The sequence below is a fragment of the Apostichopus japonicus genome, chromosome 1 (assembly GCF_037975245.1).
Source record: "Apostichopus japonicus isolate 1M-3 chromosome 1, ASM3797524v1, whole genome shotgun sequence".
NCBI lineage: Eukaryota > Metazoa > Echinodermata > Holothuroidea > Aspidochirotida > Stichopodidae > Apostichopus > Apostichopus japonicus.
Window position 1 is genome coordinate 18,227,391 of NC_092561.1, and position 21,358 is coordinate 18,248,748.

The window sequence follows — 21,358 nt, forward strand, 5'->3', positions numbered from 1 at the left end:
TATGCAAATTGATATGGCATGAACTTTGACCTGGGACATAGGAAATTTTTTAAGTCAAATTTGATTAGGGTTATACAGTAAGTATTGTTTAATAGTATAAATAGAAAGCAATGCAGTTAATTAGTTTAAACAATCAAGATATTCCTGTTGTTTTTTTTGGTCTCAAGTCTCAAGTTTTAATACCTATTATAAGGGGCATGGCAGTTCTTGCAGTCTGCAAGGATGGTTTTAAGGGCATTACAGCAAGTTCAGGGCACAGATATTTAATTTCAGCCTCAAGATTTAATACCTTTTATAAGGGGCATGGCAATTCTTGTAGTCTGCAAGGATGGTTTTAAGGGCGTTACAGCAAGTTCGGGGCACAGATAGTTAATTTCAGCCTCAAGATTTAATACTTTTAATAAGGGGCACGGCAGCTCTTGCAGTCTACAAGGATGGTTTTAAGGGCATTACAGCAAGTTGTAATTAGGGGCACAGATATTTAATTTCAGCATCAAGTTTTAATACCTATTATAAGGGGCATGGCAGTTCTTGTAGTCTGTAAGGATGGTTTTAAGGGCATTACAGCAAGTTCAGGGCACAGATAGTTAATTACAGCCTTAAGTTTTAATACCTTTTATAAGGGGCACAACAGTTCTTGTAGTCTACAATGATGGTTTTAAGGGGATTACAGCAAGTTTGGGGCACAGATAGTTAATTTCAGCATCAAGTTGTAATACCTTTTATATGGGGCACGGCAGTTCTTGTAGCCTACAAGAATGGTTTTAAGGGCATTACAGCAAGTGGTAGTTATGGGCACAGATAGTTAATTTCAGCCTCAAGTTTGAATACCTTATAAAAGGAGAAAAAAACAGCTGTTGTCTATAAATATGGTTTCAAGGGTGTAACTGCAAGTGGTAGTTAGGGGCATTGATGGTCAACTCAAGGCTCGAGTTTGATTACCTTGTACTTGGTCAGAGCTTCTGGGTGACCACTGAGAAATTGCTCTTCTCACACAAGGCATCCATAACTCCCACACCATCCTCTCGTACATGTTTATGGTAGGACCGTCTGGTATGTTTATCCTATTGTCATCGTTATCCAGTATTCTCTTCCACTTTTGGAACAAGTCTTCGTGTTTGCGGACTTCTTCGAAAGGCGACCACGAATTCAATTCCCGGCGAACCTGAGAATCAAATGAGCCATAAGAGCAGAAGAAATACAAAGGATCATCAGAAAGCATGGTTCGAATATCGTCTAAAGTAGGACTCCACAATTCCCAGACGAGATTTGCGTCATTTTTATTACTAACAGTTTAAGCATTTAAGATACACTTTGCCATATTTGGCAGAAATAGTGTGCTATCACCGTTTGCACACTTTGTAACATTATCTAGTGGTTTTGTATTTCACCAAGATACAAACAAAAATTGTTCCTGAAATGGCAAATTAAATACACTCAAAAGTCAGTCCTTGTACCTCAGACAACCTCAACAGTAGTATACTAACTAGTACACTCTTAAACCTGTCTCAGACAAATCCAATACACTCAAAAGTCAGTCCTTGTACCTCAGACAACCTCAACAGTAGTATACTAACTAGTACACTCTTAAACCTGTCTCAGACAAATCCAATACACTCAAAAGTCAGTCCTTGTACCTCAGACAACCTCAACAGTAGTATACTAACTAGTACACTCTTAAACCTGTCTCAGACAAATCCAATACTCTCAAAAGTCAGTCCTTGTACCTCAGACAACCTCAACAGTAGTATACTAACTAGTACACTCTTAAACCTGTCTCAGACAAATCCAATACACTCAAAAGTCAGTCCTTGTACCTCAGACAACCTCAACGATAGTTCTAACTGACTAGAAAACCCCTTGTTATAGTTTCAGTTGATAGATATTTTTCTATGGTTACGTACGGAAGGGTGAATGAATACTTCTTGGTGCAATCTGAAAATGCTGTGGAATCTGAACCTTTCTTTAGTCATCATTTTAACTCTCGTAATATTAAGAATTTTCACCTTTTTGCATCAATACTACATGGAATTTTGTCAAAGAGATTTATTAAAAATTATTTCTTTTCAGCATTTCCTTTCAAAATAATGTAGATACAAAGTAATGAAGATACAAAATAATGTAGATACAAAATAATGTAGATCTATACAAATAATGTAGATCTATACAAAATAATGTAGATACAAAATAATGTAGATATATACAAAATAATGTAGCTCTATACAAAATAATGTAGATCTATACAAAATGCAGAAAAAAAATGTAGATCGATGCAAAATAATGGAGGTACCAAATAATGTTGATACCAATTAAAGTAGATACAAAATAATGTAGATACAAAATAAATGTAGATATTGTACCACAGCTAAGAGAAATAAGGAAGAGGGTGAGCAGAAGATGTAAGGAAGAATTCAAGAAGACATGTCTGTCATCAATGGGTGTGTCTTGTTCCCAGATGCACTACTCATTCAAGGAACCATAAATCTCATGGAAATTGTACAGAGTATCAGGGATGAGCCTGGGGTAATAAAGAAATCACAAAACTTTGCAAAAATTGCGGTATAGGCTCCAGTTTGCATATGCTACAGTGTGTTAGGATAATAATTTTTGCCCCCTGCAGGTTGGATATCCATAGGTAATGAAAAACATGCGAACGACGGATCAAATGATACAACGCTGTTGTTAGAAATTCACGGAAATTGAGAGGTGTAAATCTCGGAGGTAGAAAAGAAATCACAGATATTCGGCGAATTCGCAGAAAAAGCTTACGTCTGGAGTATGCAGACCTGTTAATTCCTTGTTTCCTTTGGTATTATGGTTATTAACCTCCACATTTAGTTTAGCGTTACTTACAAAAGGAAACATGATGACTACTGCCAGCTGTGAAACTTCAAACGCTCGATACTCTTCCAGGTAATCGACTTGGAGCCTCTTCATCATGATCTCGCAATCGTCCAAGACCAACGGATCCGTCGAATTCAGCTTGAATTTCTCCTCGCATCTGGAGAGTACATAAAGAGAGAATGTGCCACAGTAACTCTCAATGTCCTCTTCGCATGTAGAATTTTCATAAAATACATTAGGTATTAAAAGTGCTGTACTTGTTTGTAAACAGATTATTTTCCTAAACTTTGCAGATTAGTGATACTGTATGTATATTATAAGGGGGGGGGGTGGGGAAGACCTTTTCTGGCTCAACTGTGATGGTAATTTGTAAGTTGCCAGTCATAATCAAAATTTCCAAATTTACGAAGAAAAAAACAAAGTTGAATCTAACAAGATACAACATATTTCTTTGACATTATGATGCAATTTTAAGTTTCCAGAACTTTTTCTTGAAACAATGAACTTCAGCCACTCACTGGAATATGACAAGGTTTGAGGACCCTGTACACAGGGGATGGCATGAGGTTGTGGAAGTGTGGGGTTGAACTAGCTATGACAAGTTTGCAGGTCTCGTGTAATAACATAGGGCCAGAGGCCAACTTTAGCACAAAACCCCCAAAAAAATGATATTTTAAGAAAATATCAAGATAACTGAGATATATAGAGGTTTTAAACACTTCATAAATCATTTGCATTAAATGCAAATATATTCTTGATATCTTAATTTCTCTGAAGGCTGAGAAAGTTTATAAAAAGAACCAAAATGTTCTCCCACAAAACTGACAAGTGTAACAAATTTCAATACTCGGGATTCGAATTTTACATTCAAATAATTTGCATATTTCAGTCTCACCGGTCAATCATCTCCAAGACCTTCTTTAATCGTGAGATCCTCAACGTTTCCTCTTTCAAAACTCCTTCCAATTTAACCTTTTCGTGTTGTAAGTTCACGACGAGGTCCTCTTCGTGGTGCAGCCTGCAAAAACAGACAGCGGACGAGCGGTTAAGAAATCGTGAAACGGAATTGTGACTGCATGGAATGCACAGGTATAAACACTAGTATTGCTGTACAGATACATACAGGGGGTATGACATACACTGTACGTAAAGTTATAATACAAACAAACACATTTAAACCATAGCATGTCAAAAGTCGTAATATAATATGCAAAGGCATATAAACAAATTAGTTTAGGCATGTGTGCACTTTTACAATGTAACATACACATGTTTACAACACATTTTATATAATTTATATGCATGTGTAGATGTACTGTACAGATAATAAACACACATGTATACAGGAGATTTCATATTTACTGAAACACGATCATGTTTTACACATAATATCTGCAGCCATGTATATATCAAATTTCATGAAACTGAAACACGATCAAGTTTTATACATAATATCCACAGCGATATATACATCAGATTTCATATAACTGAAACACGATCATGTTTTATACATAATATCCACAGCCATGCATACAGCAGATTTCATGAAACTAAAACACAATCATGTTTTAAGATAATATCCACAGCCATGTGTACATCAGATTTCATGAAACTGAAACACAATGTTTTTTATATAATATCCACAACCATGTATACATCATATTTCATGAAACTGAAACATGATCATGTTTATACATAATATCCAGTGATGCATACAGCAGATTTCATGAAACTGAAACATGATCATGTTTATACATAATATCCACAGCCATGTACTGTATACAGCAGATTTCATATAACTGAAACATGTTAAAGTTTTACACATAATACAAACAGCCATGTATACATCAGATTTCATGAAACTGAAACACGATCATGTGTTATACATAATATCCACAGCCATGTATATGTCAGATTTCATATAACTGAAACACGTTAAAGTTTTACACATAATATGGGCGAAAGTATACAAACATATAAACTAAGTACAATTATATAATACAACATACTTGGAGGTATTAGTAAATTCTGCAAACAGATATACATTGATAATTTACATGACAAACATCAAACCGAAAGTTTAAAGATCAATATCAAATCATAAAACATAATCAGGTGTCCTTTCTCATCGTTTGGTTCTCTCTCCATTCATTACTAATTTCATTTTTCATCGCAATCACTTAAAATATTTAAAAATACGATTTAAATTACTCACTGCCGGTCATGATGTATAATATGTTGCTCAGACATTTCCACCAGTAACTGAAGGTTGTGCTCCAGTTCGGGCATTTCAAACGCCCTCTTCTGGTCGTCGGTTCCGTCGAAGGTTTCCGACGGTCGTTCGTGCTGCTGGGCCATCTCGTGGTAGCTTCCCATGATCCTTTGTTCTGGTTGGGTCATATCAATGACCTTGACCTTCGATATCGTCAGATCACTCTCCTTCTTCCTACTTTTCTTCGAAACTCCTGATATCAGAACTTCCTCTGCAGTGCGATATTTGTACACAACTTTTTTGCCTTTTCCCTGCAGGAGAAAAGTTTTGTAGATTTTTTTCTCATGAGACATAATCCATCAGAGATTTTGAAAACAAAACATCCTTTTCTTAGAATATCAAACAATTTAAACCTGATGATGTACTTCAAGCAATGGTCTACATAAACCTAAATCCTGAGTATTCAACTATGAATTAGTTGCACCTTTGTTAGCTAAATATGAATAACATCCCTACTTCTCAAACTTTCTTCATTTTTTTTAAATCTCTTGGCAACTTGTGAGCCAAGGCCTACAGAAAAATCTCCTGGTACTGAGATTTCATGATTGAACATCATTTTTCACTCCATTGATAACAGTTGACTTCAAATTGATTGGAAGTTAGAACACGACAAAATAAACTTCTTCAAAACTTGGAAAAAGGAACCCATATTATGTAGTCAACTTAGTGTAGGTAGAGTGGGATTAAGTGACTTCACATAACCACATTATGCAGCCAACTTAGTGTACATAGTGTGGGATTAACTGAAATCACATCACCACATTATGTAGTCACCTTAGTGTAGGAAGTTTGCAATTAAGTGACCTCATATCACCACATTATGTATTCAACTTAGTGTACATAGTGTGGGATTAAGTGAAATCACAGCACCACAAGATATTCACGATTTCAAGATTTCATTTAGTTGTTCACTTACTGCGTCTCCAGGCGCCCGTTTCCACTGAGAGAGCTGCTCCTGAAACTGTCTGTCTTCCTCCTCCTCTAGGTCGGCCACGACGTCCTCCACGTCGAGGTGAGGATGCTCGGATCCGTGCGCTCCGATGGCCCCTTTACCTCTTCTCTTTGTCGCCTCCACGGGACGTACAATACCCTGATTCGACTTGCCCAGTCCCTTTCCAGGAATGTAGCCCATCTACATAGGAGAGCAAGTGTTTGTCAATGACATATAATGTATGAGTGTGTGATGACAGTACACACTGAACATTATATGCAGTATGTAAAACATTCCAAAATTGTTTAGTTAATGATGGATAATATACATATGTGTGTGTGTGTGATAAAATAGTACACACTAAACATTACATGCAGCATGTACAACATTCCAAAATTGTTAAGTCAATGATGGATAATATACATATATGTGTTTGTGTGATAACATAGTACACACTAAACATTGCATGCAGCATGTACAACATTTCAAAATTGTTAAGTCAATGATGGATAATATACATATATGTGTTTGTGTGATAACATAGTACACACTGAACATTTATATGCAGTATGTACAACACTCCAAAAATATTTAGCCAATAATGGAAAATATACATATGTGTGTTTGTGTGTGATAACATAGTACACACTGACCATTACATGCAGTGTGTACAACATTCCAAAAATATTTAGTCAATGATGGATAATATACATATATTTCTCTAAATTATATTTATATTATAGAGAGATTATTTCAGTGATTTAAGCCGTTATTATGATCTTTCTCATTTAGGATGGGAGACAAACCTTTAATAGCAGTTTCTGACCAAACCCCTTTGTATTTTTCTCCCAAGCTCCGAGGTTCTTGTCAGCTTTCATCAACATCGCGTGAGCTTTCTGAGCTCGGGTCATCTTACCACCTGGCAATCTCTCCTCTGGTTCCTTTTTGCCTTCTTCTTCCACTTCTTTGCTGTCTTCAAGTTCTTCGTCAGTAGGGGCGTCATCATCTGGATTCTTCACCCCTGTCACGCCTGCACTTATGAAACCCATGTCCTCCATGGCGTTCCTTGAACCCCCGCCGGCCCCTAAGCCTTGCCTCATTTCAGATTCGTCATCACTTTCAACAGCAAAGACGCCTTTGAAGGAAAATGAATACAGATGTGAGGGCCATTCAGTCACTTCTTTTAGTGACCAATCATGCAAGTTTAAGAACTGTGCAAATAATTAATTTTTCGCATAATGTACTGCAATGATCAGGTATGAAAGAATATCAGGCAATACAAAGGTTCTGAGTTCAGATAGCATTACAAGCTTGTTTGAATGTCATCGTCGTTGAATGTGGTCGTTGTCATTAGCAGCTCAACTTAAATTCAACAGTGTCAAAGTCAGCGCAAAATATTAGCAAAAACTCTACTCTTGAAAAAATTAATTTTTTCCTTCATTTTCGTTAGGCTTCAATAGTGATGTAATCATAAACTCCAGGTCTTTGCTTCCAGTAGGCAGCTCTAACCTTAATTTGAAACAGTTAGTTGAAGGAGAATTGACAGCATACAGTGATAATGAGTTCAGACAATGGAATGTTGAGTAAAAGATGCAGCCTTCCATGTTCTCTTACTCAGCCTACATGTACAATTATTACTTCTAAATACGGTATATTGTACAGTATGTAACAACGCAAACAAATTCTATTGTTGCTTTGAATTTTCATAATTCCAAATACTTGATGGATATTTCCACCTCTATGGCCAATTTAAGTGTTTGAAAATGCTACTACTGTATTAAACTATGCCAGTAGGACACCTCACCTCCATGGCTGGAACTCCTTTTCATTTCACTTCTACTTAACAACAAATATGATTACTGAAATTGCTGTAGTACATGCACACATACGTTACATTAGCTTCAATGTCTGGGAGATTCACACTTCTGCACCTCTAACTGTTCACTAATGGTGTCGAAAGTCCAGTGCCACATTTCCCAAAAAGTTGGAAAACTTCCGGCATTTGACATACATGTCTTTGTGGACACTCACCATAAATTGCTTGCTTCTTCCCTCCTTTCTTCCTCTTAAAACGATTCGGATTGAACTCATTTTGCAAATCAAAGTCTGTCACCTCAAATGACTCCAGCTCTTCATCATCACTGTCCATTGTTCCAAGTTTACCTACAACAGAGGATAGAAACACACTATTCTGACTGAGCCTTCAGATTAAACACTTAAAGGGTGTGAAGACTCGCGCACAAAGAAACGTCTCATGCCGGTAATCTGACCTAGTTTCGAATGAGGTGTAACAGAAGTGTTAGACACCACCATCGATCCCAGAAAATATGCACACAGCTTGCTACCGTCAGTAATAAGACACTAGTGTACAGTCAGTACATACAGCTACGGTCAATACCCACAGCACAGTGTACATAGCATCGTGGACATCTCAGGTGTAGATAAAAGATAACAAAGTATCACGTTTCATTACTGCAGTCTGCATTTTGTAGCGACAAGAAGAAAACGTCATTTGCTAGCAACGGAAAGTTAACTTTTTCAGAGCACGGCACGCGGTTTGGGGCGAGTCTTGAATGCCTTTAACACTAAATTATCTAAAAAACAGCACTGTTAAATTGGATAAATCAACTGACCACAGAGAACAGAAGTTAAGTCAAACTTGCCATGGTTCTCAAGGCTAAACTAAAGCATACATGTACATTGTTTTAAGAAGACAGCAATTATAAAAGAAATTAAAAAATAAAACTGCTGTCTTTATGGTAACCACAAACATTATTCTAAGTTTTAAATTACTGCACACATTATTGTTCACATGGGTTGACCAAACACACAAAATGATATTATTGTGGTTGGTCCACAGAGCACTTACTGTATATTTCACAATAAAGTGATTTGCATGTACTTTAAATACTTTACATTGAGCATTCAATTTCAAATTCTATTTTTGTTTTCGGTTCTTCTAGCTCAGAATCCTGAAAATGATTTGAAAATTGAATTGAAATAGGTGTCTGAAAAGACTGTCTGCTAGAGTCATCATATTCAGAAACTTATTTAAACTATAGGCTACAGCTTAGGCCAATAAAATAAGTACATCCATGGATAACATTTTTGCAATACTGTGCATTGTCATTCACTCCCCAGTCCATCTAAAACAGTATCATTAACGTGAGAAATTTATCAGTTTGAAATACCTTGGGGAAAATCCCATTAAATTTCATCTAAAGATTACATTGTTTCCAAAAGTCTGGAAAAGTTGACCGATAGGATTTTTTTTAAAGTTAATTTCTGGCAATATCTACCTACAGTAATAAACAGCAAATTTGAATGTTTGCTGATGGCCGATTGCTGCACTTGCAGTCTGAGTGGATGAATTAACTTGTCATATAGGTAAATGGGACATAATATACCATATTCTAGCATTTAATAATGTTGAGGATCTAAAGTAAGGTGAACCTACAGAGTACAGGGGTGGTGACTTTACTAAATTGTAAAACAACATTTTACATTAGCCTATGTGTATACTGACTAAGCAAAGTTCTACACCATGATATGTTGGCTTTGGCCTTGGCTAGGTACTGTAAAATGACTGTTAATAATACTATATACTCTGACTAATTGCCATGTAAAACACAGTCACGCTGTCTTTAGGTCTATATTTGGTGTCGTTAGCTTTGTTTGAAAATGTTCGGTAGGCCAGTACTGCATGTGTATATTGTACCGGCCTTATTTCTGTTCAACCTATGGACTGTTAGGCCTAGTTCCGCGATGTGGCAATCGTATACAATTGAAATTGTCATTGAAAGTTAAGTCTGGTTTACACAAGCATTGCTACGAATGAAAAGAATGAATATTTACCTGTCAGGGACGTCACTAATTGGACAAAGTTACACTTGATCCCAAGTTTTCTTTTGATTATTTCAAGGAAACATGAAATAAGTTAGGGTCATCGGATAGCCTTCGAACTATCGCTGATCAGCATATGATTCGACCGGTATATCAGATACCTACGGTAGCTTAATAGGTACATTTAAAAAAAATAAGTGTCCACAAATCTCAAAATTGTGGCTTTTCATCCCAAAAGTTTGACTTTTTATCTTTAAATATAGACTTCTTAACTCAAAATTGTGACTTAAAAATTCAAAAGTTTGACTTTTAATCTCAGTTTGTTTTATATTTACGTCTTTATAAGGCCACAGTAGTAACCAACGAGGTAAATGAATCTGGAGGATTCATGTCAATTGGGTGCGCGCGTACCATGTATGGAGGGTCATGTGATGTGTTCCAGGGTGGTACTATACTGATATTTCTCTGTAGCAGTTCGAGAACAGTGTTGGTGACTTCGTGAAAGATTGGTCGGTTCGGACATGGGAACTAACGGCATAAGAAGGTACTGGTACTTCAGGCCTACGAAATAGTGCTAATATGCTAACGTCCAACCTTATTCTCTTGAATGAAGGCAGGCTTTCTACATAATCTTACTTATTAATACAGCTCTAGGGGCAAGCTTTGTCTCATATGGCCTAACGTTATTACTACACGCTATAAGTGAGTGTAGAAATGGGAAATGTGGGGAAATGTTTAGTTCAGTGCAACCACGGAATTCTCCATGGAACAGAGCCTAATGCTGTTCGACGGGAATATAGCTATCACGTTAGGCTACAGGCACGGTTATTGCTAGGTAACGGGTGTCGTCTGCTGCTCTAAGCGCGCAAACTCATTTACGTACTAGTTGGGTGAAATCATCATGCGTAATAGGGAGAGTAGTATATTAGTACCACCCTGGAACACATCACATGACCCTCCATACATGGTACGCGCGTACGCGCTTATTTACTGTGTGATAGTTTCTCCAGATTCATTTACCTCGTTGGTAGTAACTGGATTACAACAACTTGCATCTACTTTTTTTCGCTATCAACTGCTTTATGAGACGCCAAAAAACCGTGGATAGTCAAGCAGTAAATTTCTTTTCTCAGTGTTGCGCCTGTACGTGTTGTAATCGCGTCCTTTAATATCCGAGTATTGAGTCGAGTCGAGGTCGCCCCAATTATAGGACTCGAGTTTTGTTTTCAAATTGAGTCGAGTCTAGTCGAATACGTTGCTAGATACATCTTGTTCTTGATTATGTAGGTCCAGTCATGCACTTCGAGTCTTTGGTTATGTACAGTATGTCGAGTCACTACAAGTTCCTGTTTATGTAAGTCGAGTCATCCAAGGCCATTTATTATTGATCTCGACTCACCTTCATTGTTCTTTTTTCAAATGCACCTCAAAACATTACGCGGCCTAATTGTGACGGCACCCTTGCTGTCCAGTCACGTGTGTTACGGTTGTTTTGCTTATAGTTCAACTGATGTTAAACAAATGAAGTTTGAAGGAAAGACTAACGAAGGTTTTGTGAAAATTTAAGTTAATTTCAAGTGTGAGCGCGCGTTGTGTGGCAGTTCTTTTAATACATCAACCTGGTATCAGGAGTTTACATTAGTAATATTATTATATCTGTTATTTTTTTTATTTCTTATAACGGGCCAGGAGAAAATTAAGAAGACAAATGTTTGCTTACTTGTAATTGGGTGAAGAATATGAGCAAGATATTTTGCTACCCGGTGAAAATATATACACTTGCTTAAGAAAGCGTGGAAGCTGAAGTAGTCACAACAGTGTAATTGATGTCCTTGTGTTTGCGAGAGTTGTATTATATATCAGTTTAGAAATGTATAAACAATATGAATTGGAGTATGTGTGTGTCAAGTTTTCTATCATTAAAATAAAAACCGATCTGTCTATGAGATAATTGTTTCCAACCATTGCACATTTAGACAATATATCGCGCGTTGGAGATAGCGTATGCAGAACTATTTAATTCAGATCAGTATATATACATATATGAAAATAATCACGCCTACACCGCGTAAAAGTTCGGGGATATATGCATGCGCTCTATGGTTATTTCCCCTTGAGCAGATGAATTTTTTTCTACACATTAACACACTGTCTCTACTACGATTTTCAATTATCTCGTACCGCTGAGGTTTAATAAAGCAAATGTGGTTATCTTGTTTAAGAGGTACTACCATACACAGCCTAAAACGGTTACCCCCGGCGTCAAATAATATGACATGAGGTCCGTAATTAAGCCTTCCACAAACTTTGGGGTAAAAAACACAACGAAAATATAAAAAAGATAAAAAGGAACGGCTAAGCCCCTGAATCCGCCAGTTAATATCAGATTTATCATGATATCTCTGTTGCTATGACACATTTTTGCTTATCTTTTCTCTTTAGGTAAAGATCATATAAGAGCGATCAGGGATGCGTCGTACAGACGACAACAAAACTGTTATACCCCTTGGGACGTGTTTTCTCACTCGTTCTCTAAACGCTTTTTAAGTACAGTGGATTGTGTGGGGCAGGGGTGGTAATTTGTTCTGTTTCTGTTAATGTGTTAGATTCTCCACTTCGTGTGCATACGTCACACGGACCCTGACTATTTAGCGGATGCTGTGGGAAGGGGGGGGGGGGCGATCAGGTTCCAATGCTACGATGCGATGCTTAGGAAGGACCACTGCTGACGCACATCGTAAAAGTCAGCTTTAGGCATTGTTTTGTAATTGATCTTAATCGGTCGTACATATAAATGATTTTGAGAAATCAGCAAAGGAGATTAATAAAGAAAATGAGAAACGTTAAACATTGTGTCGTGCCTGCATTTCGTCTGTTGTTATACTGTAACCTTTGATTCGTTGACGCAGCCTATTCATTTAACACTCAACGTTGGCGGTGGCGTTAAAATATGTTGCTTCAAACTTCAATTTACATCCATCTGCATTACACGTATACTTCAATATTATACCGATAAAACTAGGAGCGAGAAATTAAGTGGGTATTTATATCAATCTTTCTAAAAAGGATACCCGTTACAATGCGTTAACCACATGCGACATATGGTTACTATCACTTACCATATGGTCAAGTGAAAGCGTCAATTTTGACATGGAGTAAAAATTTGTAGTTTGGCATTTTTACTTTGTAATAACTATATCAAATTGACCATTTAACGAAAACGCATTAGAATGCAAGCGATGTATTGTCACCGGTGATTATAGTTTATAATAAGTATTTAAACTCACGGTAACCTCCCTCGACACACGTTTCTCCACCATTTGATTATTTAGTATACATTCAACAGATTAATGACTTTAAGCCATTTTCAAACTTATACCAATTAAGTCTGTGGCTCCGTTCTACAGTTCTTAGAAAATGATCCATCTCGAGTCATACATGCAATTGTATATCTTTGTTCGTACATCAAGTTACTTTCAAATTCACTTGCTCTTGTATCATACAGTTAAATAAAATACCTGCTTACTTTAATTCTTGAGTTCTCTTATATGTTATACCTTTACTCACGATTTTTGTTTATACTTTATGTTCCATATACACCAGTGCATATTATCATCGTCCATATTCTCTATTATAATCTACCATTATGTAAAATTTGGAATGATATTAATTGATAACAATTTCATTTATTCATGATATAATCGCCAGATCAAAGTAAAGAAACTCTATGCTACAATTTTCTCCTTGTTTCCCCGTTTTTTTATATTTTTTTTTAAAAAGATTTTACATCTTATCTCATGAAATATCTCATCTTAAGAAATAAAAAGTCAACAAAAAGCATGATAATTTATTTTCATTTGACACATGAACCGCTTTACTAATCTGCTGCAATGAAAATGTGGTGACCACGTTAATTGATAACATATACAATCATTAATGAAAAAATAATACAAATGTTGCCACTTCCTCGGGATTAAAGAACCAACATCGGTTTTATATCACAGTGTCTGTTGATTTTTGAAGTGTCACTGGCTATATTTACTGAAGATATCTATAATACATTTCATATGTCATTGTTTAACTACTAGCATTTTGTTGCACATCCTTGCATAGTATTTTAGATACTCTTGCAAGCAGGAACTCGCGAATTATAATCATTGGCTTATCAAAGCCGCAAACTGAGCGAAGTCAGTCTCTTAGATTCATATTTAACGTCCATGATTATGAATTGTCAATTGTCAACAACTCTGTAACTGGACGAAATACATTAATCATGGAGTGACTCAAACTCGGGACCTTATGATTGAAAGGCACCGGCGTTAACCACTGAGCTAACCCTCCAACATTATATTACTCCAACTCCAACAGCAGCAACTCCAACAGCTCCAACACCAACAGCTCCAACAACAATTCCATCAGCATAGTGCCGTTTCATTGAGATGCATTCCATAAATAATTCTATAGCTATTTCTTTTTCAACACTTTCTATCTAATTTCCTGATATGTACACAAAAGCATTCACACTCATTTCATCCACTTTAATTACTAATTTGCATCAATGATCAATTTACCGATGCAACGTAAATTACGAGCTCTATACTTAATTTAGCAGGCTTCTAAATATTATATCCAGTTTATTGTTCAGTATATATAAATTATATTTTTTCGTTACGATATTTGAATCTTTTATCCACAGAGGTATATACTAAATATTTATACCAAAAGTAACATAAAAAAAATTATGATAAGAAGAAAGCCATTTAAGACACTTTTATCCGTCTTTAAGTCAGAAAACTCGACATAGGTCAATTAGCAAAAAATAAACTTGTCATAGGTTTTTTTTTTCTTCAACTGAATAGGTAAGAGTGGATATGAAGCTAAGCACTTGTCGATTGCACATTGCCGGTATCTTGTTTGGTCTGGTTGGTTGTTTGTTTTGACCTGATCTCGTTCGAAGAACAAAGCTTTTTCTTCCAAAGGGACCTTACTCGTTGGTTGAGGGCAAAGAACACCATGATGAGAAACCCTTGCAGACCGAAGGCAATAGACGTTATGTAAATAAGTGTCCTGCTTGGATCGTATTGAACCAAAAAAACAACTAACCACGTAAACCCCATCAGAATTGAAATCTGTTAAGAAACAACAACAAGAACATTAATGGATTGAGACACAACAAAGTCATTAATTTAATTGATTACTGTAGGCAAAATATCAATATGATTTAAAATATATCCAACTTATCAAGTAACCTTCTACCTCGGTACGTTAAGTCTGTTTCAAGGAAAGAATTTCGGAGCTGGTGTACATTTCCGAATTTTTGTTTTTTAACCAACATTACTGTCAGAGCCATAACCCGCGACTTTTATTCGTACTCAGACTACATTTCACTGGTTCGTACACATGACTCCGTTTGTATGGAACGCCATGTTTCACTTAATTATTAGCTGACATATCTTCAATTGAATTCAAGATATCTGCAATTAATTTCAGATCTTGCAGATTGAATTGAAGATATCTCTAATTATTGAAGATATCTTCAATTCAATTTGAGTTATCAGAAATTGCATTTTCGATATCTTGAATTTTACTTAAGATATCTCAAATTGATTTTAAGATATCTTTAGAAATAAATTAAAGATATCACAAAAGGGAAACTGATTTAAGATATCTCGAAAAGAATTCAAGATATCCAAAAGAATTTGATTTATACAAATGGAATTCAAGATATCAAGAATTCCAAACTTCCGTGCTCACTCCTCAATTATCTAACCACCAATTGTGGCTAACTAATGAGAAGTAAGTCTTGATAGAAATACGAGATTATTTCTGTTTGATAATAATTCAGTGTCCTTACCTTGATGTAAATAAGAAGTTCGATGGTTTTGCTTCTACCGTTGACTTGGCTTGTAGAATTTGGAATAAACCTACTTTTGCGTATCCCTCGCATCGTAAGAGCAAACAACACCCCGTTAATGATAATAACAGCAATGAGCGGACCACCTACAACAGACAACACCACCCAGTTATTGCCGATCCAACAATTTTGACCCTGAAGCACGGGGCCATACTTGATAGGAATGTCTAAGGGTACATAGTATAACACACCACAAACAGATACTATGATGAGAGGGAGTACCCATCCATAAGAGAGGTACAAGATAGACTGCCTTCTCGTGAAACCTCTTCCAGTTTGAATTGTCGGCTTGCCAAATGTTGATTTCAAGTTCCACGCTAATAGATTCATCCACGCAAAGGATGCTAACCAAAAGAAGTGCGTAGCAAACGCTGCGATATGACACACAGCATTCCAGGACGTTACGTAATCTGTAACGAAATGGCTTAATAATTGAGCGATCGCTAACGTACCAGTAAAGTTCATAAGTGTTATACCGAAACTATTACGTAATTCTGGAAAGACACAATAAGTCAGCAAAGTTATTGTCAAACATAATATTGATATGGCAACGCAAATACTACTAAAGATAACTTCTACGGGAGAGTAACGCGTTCCTTGAGAACGATATTCGAACAGCGTTGTCACAGTAGATGGCGTAGTCTGCAAATGTGGAGAATCGGTACAAATTTCAATTCCAGTTGCCGTTGTATACCTGAAGTTTGTGTAATCGTCGTTAGAGACCTGGTACACAAACGCAAACCAAGATATGTCACTAAGGTATTCAGAGGTCTCTGGATATAGGATTTGTAACTGTTCTTGAACATTTCCTCTAGCTATTATCTTCGTGGTGTTAAACTTATACCGATTTTGACAGTTCATTATAGACATATCTTCTGATAGGTTCTTGCAAACATGTATAACCTTGATCTTCGTCGAGCTACACTGTTGCAAAAGATGCGAGATGTAACTTGTCAAATATTCTATTCCATGTGTTTTAGTTACAATTTCTGGAATATGAAGATTCACTCTTTCTACGAGGAAAAATGGATTATCATGAGTTGAACTGTTGTTTAGAACCTTCCATGGTAGATTGAAATGTACGCCAGGAATTGTGGCAGAGGCAATCTGCATTCTCTCCAGTAGGCAATTCTCAATTCTTTTGACATAGTATGGACAATGCGTGTTGTTCGCAATTTCTAGTTCCACGAAGGTATCTGTAGGGCTGTCACTAGGGCATTGTAAAAAATGTATCTCTTTTTGGTCAACTTTATCTGGGAGTTTATTAAATTTTTCTGGCGATGGCTTTTGGACGTAGCTACTTTGTCCAGACAAACCAATATCCCAAGTAGCATTGTCCAGGTGCGTGTAAATTCTGATTGTCATTTCCAAATTGATGCAAATATATTGATGTGCCTCGTTACATATAGCGCAATGGGAATTTTTGAAAAACACATTCTCGTGAAACACTGGTGAAATGTAACGTTTACACATTTCTCTTTCTTTCGTCCACTTGAAACTTTCAGAGCACTCTTGGATTAGAACGTCCGAGCAATCCCGCAACCTTGAACCATTTGGAAAATTTGTAGATAGCGCACAATCAGGTTCCAGCAACCTTATTTTATGTTCAGGTAACAAAGTTAATACTCTGAAGCCGTTGCAACGGTCACAATATTGATTGACTTCTGCCATAAGTATATCTGATTCCTTCACGCCATTGCATCGAGCACAGTAAATGTTTCTGTACACAAAACCATTTTTATCTACCGCCGGTATTATGGTTTCTGCTTTGACGTACTCACTATCACTTGGCTTTGAAGTACAGAGATTGTAAAGTACTTGATCAGTTGATCTTGGACAATCACCTATGACATTATATCCCAATTGATGGTCATACCGGAATAATGAACTCGAATATCCAGGAATATACTGACAGCGTAGATTCTCTCTCGATGGATATCTCTCTGGGAATTCGTCACTAGTATTAAAACCATCTGCTCCCCAACAGCAGTCTCCATAAAATCTACAGTATTCATCACACTTGCAGTATTCCTTGGTTGTGTAGTCACCACAAGTATATTTGGGACAAAAATCTGCGAAAGAATTTGTTCAATAACACCGTCAAGTATATACATTTGATTTCTTCGTTACAATTTTTGAATCTTTTATCCACAGAGGTAAATAATAAGTATACTAAAAGTAAAATGTTTTGATAAACTTTTATCTACACAGTACATTGATTGGTAAGCAAAATTGCCAAATGTATCGAGTTTCAAGGATAAAATCAACAATCAGATTATAATAACTCCAGTAAAGCTTTTACGAGGCATTTACCCCTGATTATCTAATGTACTTCTCACTGTTGTCTATACCTTCTGGGATAACTGAACGTTTATCCGGTCAAAGAAGGTTACTTTTTTATCAAATTTATCTTATGTTTAATATAATTAAGATTGCGATGTCAATTAACAGTGTTCGACTTACTTAATGTGAGTCTTACATTGTCTACCAACTGTAAACCAATTAAATATACTAAGATATAGTACACATTTTGCCCAAAGGCAACAAGGCACCAAAAGCTGGCTTAATATATAAATACATATGGAAGGTAAACAAACCACTCAGCTAAGCTGTTGAATAGAATATCTTACGTAACCAAGGGCGTAGGAACCGGGGGGCTGGGGGGGGGGGGGGCGCCAGCCCCCCCAGTGAAAAATGTGGAGGGGCGGAATTATCATTCCTCCCCCCCGCTTCGCAAGTCAGAAAACCCCTTTTTCATTTCCAAATGAGAAAAAAAAATCTCATTTGGAGCACCAAATTGCATCTAAGGCCTGGTGAAAATACAAAATTAAGTTTACAAAATGGAGTGGGTGTTGAAGTGTGCTATATTGCACCAAATTGCATCTGAGGCTACCTGGAAATGCAAAAAATTCCAAAGGGGAGGGGGACACCCCCTCCCCTTAGACCCCTCCCCCAGGCCGGCCATCAGTCTTCAGCCCCCCCCCCTCAAAAGTACCTTCCTACGCCACTGTACGTAACAGTCCATTGATCTGTCTCAGTGTAGACTGTAGTAACAGAATATACTTATTAGTCAAAGTAATATTTAGTTTATTGAGCTGGCCTAAAAATAAAATGTTGTTGCAACAAAAGTCTTAATTCAGTGCTAATCTTGGACAAACTATATGATACAAATCTTACGTTTAGGTTTATAAACGAAGAGCATAAGTATACAGTCAGTACACAAAACATTGTTGTGATAATAGTGTCCGAAATGCAAATGTTCTTACATCCGTCATTCTGAAAGATATTTTATATTTAATAGTCGATTGGCAAGCTAGATTAAGCGTATATTAGTTGAACCTCTACCAACTTGACTAACCATCAAGTAGTCATATGTTAGTCAAACACATTGCCTTAATTGGTAAAATTCATACTGTCTTGTCATGTGTTATTACGCGTATGCTGAAACATTTGGACAGCTCTTTCAATTTGGTTTAAAAGAAACATATAACTTAATTGGTGGTAATAAGCGCTAATATATATTTCTTTTTCATATTGTTCAACATACTAGAGGAAAGAAATTACTGTTGATAAATTAAAACAAATATAAGCATATCACTCCATATCTGTCAATCATAAACGTTTTGAGATTGTTCAGCAAGGCATACATAAATTCATAATATAAACTTTAAATTAATTATTAACGTACCTTCTGGCAAAAATTGTGGAACGAGATCCAAATCCAGTGAGGGTGGCGTCCATTCGCTCAGTGGCAAAACTGTAATATTCTCAGCTGTCCCAGTCAATAAAACTGATGTAGCAACAAGACAAACGTACCAAAATAAAGCAGTCTGCATGGTGGTTCTTTCCAGCAAATTATCCGGCGTAAAAATTAATGGTTTAATACGAATATTTCTTATCCTCGACGTTACTTTTGCATAATACCATCCAAACACACGTACTGGTACCGAAAAGAAATTTCTCAACATAAATTCATATTGCAAATATTAACACACTGGATGGTAACGTTAATAATTTGAAGACCTAATCCAATGAAGCACGAGCCGTTCTTTACTTCCGACGTACGCAGTAGACGAGCCTACTTTCATACAAATGTTGTTCAGATTGAAAACACTCCATTTAACAGTGATAGTGTTATTGTTAGTCCTAATTATACTTTTAAGACCACATCTGAACTTGAAGCAATTTGAGAAACGGTGTCATTGAAACCTTTTCCTCCGGGCAGTTCAGGCAAGTTAATTCACTGTGTATTCTCGGAAATGCAGATGGCAGATGTTATTGACATACCAAAGTTTCCACGACCACACGTCCTGTTTTCTGAAGAGGTCACTGTTTAGGCAACCAGTGAGCGCAAATGAAGCTACAACCAAATATACCAGCAAGTATAAAACCCTTGAATTAATACTTCAAGTTTTGTGTTTCTGATATGACCTCTATTATATTTTGTTAACCACAGAAATATCAATTACCGAGGTGGTCAAGTAAGATTATCAGTTTTGCTATGGACTAAAAAGAACGTGTGTAGTTGAGCACTTGGTCATTTAATTTTAATAGCTATATCAAAGTGACCTTTAAAACTTAACGAGGATACGTACCTTAAATTAGAATGCAATAGATATGTTCTCACCGGTGATGGGTTTATATAACTATCCTATAAAACTATAATAATAATATAAATAATAATAATACGACTTATAATGCGCACACACCACTCAAAGAATGCATCATGGCGCAATTAACAATTTGAAATGATACAAATAATACATACTAATACAAAACAATGACAGAAGAAATACTTAATGGTTCAAGATTATATAAAAGCTTTTTCATTAAGTGGGATTTGATGCTCTTCTTAAAGAGAGTAGCTGGTTGTCTGATTTTTAAGGGGAGTTGGTTCCATAAGCGAGGGGCAGAAACAATAAATGACCTTTCCCCCAAGAATGTTTGGACTTAATTTCAGATAATAAAAATTGAGAGCTGGATCTTAGATTACGAGAGGGGACATAAATATGTAATAAGTATGTAATGAAATATGCATTGGACCATGTCCTTTAAGTGATTTATAAACAATAAGGAGAATTTTATACATAATACGATATTTTACAGGTAGCCAGTGCAGGTTTTTTAAGATAGGGTGGATGTGGGGCAACGTAATCGATTCGAGTATTCCGGCCGCAACTACTATCTAAGCGGAGCGCCACCATAAGTTGGCGCGCAGCGTAGCAAGAAAATTTCAGATTTCAATACCTGCCAGATCGCTGGAGATGGCACTTGCCAGGCTGGATAGCAGCCATCTAGTTGCGTGATTTCGGGAGAAAATTACAAATTCGTCATTCAAGAAATCTGCAATAAAGTTCATGCGGCCTTAATTTTTACGGAATATGCTCCCTATTTCCCCAGTATTAGGGAACGGGCACCGTCTTTGAAACACCATCTACAACTAAACAACAAATATGTACAGGCTTTGACTCTAGCTATGAAGTGCCATGACTTCTTGAACTAGTTGTAGGCTCCGGCCGCACCGTTATCCGCACACAGCTTGTGGTTTCAATCT

General features: G+C 36.6%; 2 protein-coding genes across 3 annotated transcripts in view; both read right to left on the minus strand.

The window, feature by feature from the left end:
- LOC139969731 (tuftelin-interacting protein 11-like) overlaps nt 1-10,038 on the minus strand; it is a 16,659-nt gene extending 6,621 nt beyond the window's left edge. For both annotated transcript variants that reach the window (XR_011793796.1, XM_071974938.1), the window contains exons 1-8: nt 9,903-10,038; nt 8,079-8,210; nt 6,854-7,182; nt 6,033-6,248; nt 5,060-5,367; nt 3,740-3,862; nt 2,854-3,001; nt 943-1,165 (exon numbers count right to left, since the gene is read on the minus strand). Coding sequence is in view for 1 of the 2 variants with exons in the window: in XM_071974938.1 (XP_071831039.1) it covers nt 943-1,165; nt 2,854-3,001; nt 3,740-3,862; nt 5,060-5,367; nt 6,033-6,248; nt 6,854-7,182; nt 8,079-8,196 (1,465 nt within the window). In the remaining variant the exon portion in view is untranslated. The remainder of the gene's footprint in view (nt 1-942; nt 1,166-2,853; nt 3,002-3,739; nt 3,863-5,059; nt 5,368-6,032; nt 6,249-6,853; nt 7,183-8,078; nt 8,211-9,902) is intronic.
- A 2,915-nt stretch (nt 10,039-12,953) lies between these two features.
- LOC139966388 (uncharacterized) lies at nt 12,954-20,039 on the minus strand. The gene is made up of 3 exons (XM_071969369.1): nt 19,493-20,039; nt 15,745-17,876; nt 12,954-15,019 (listed from the first exon to the last, which is right to left on the minus strand). Exons 1-3 carry the CDS (start codon nt 19,770-19,772, stop codon nt 14,768-14,770), a joined length of 2,664 nt encoding a protein of 887 aa, XP_071825470.1. The 5' UTR covers nt 19,773-20,039; the 3' UTR covers nt 12,954-14,767.
- Between the last annotated feature and the right edge of the window lie 1,319 nt (nt 20,040-21,358).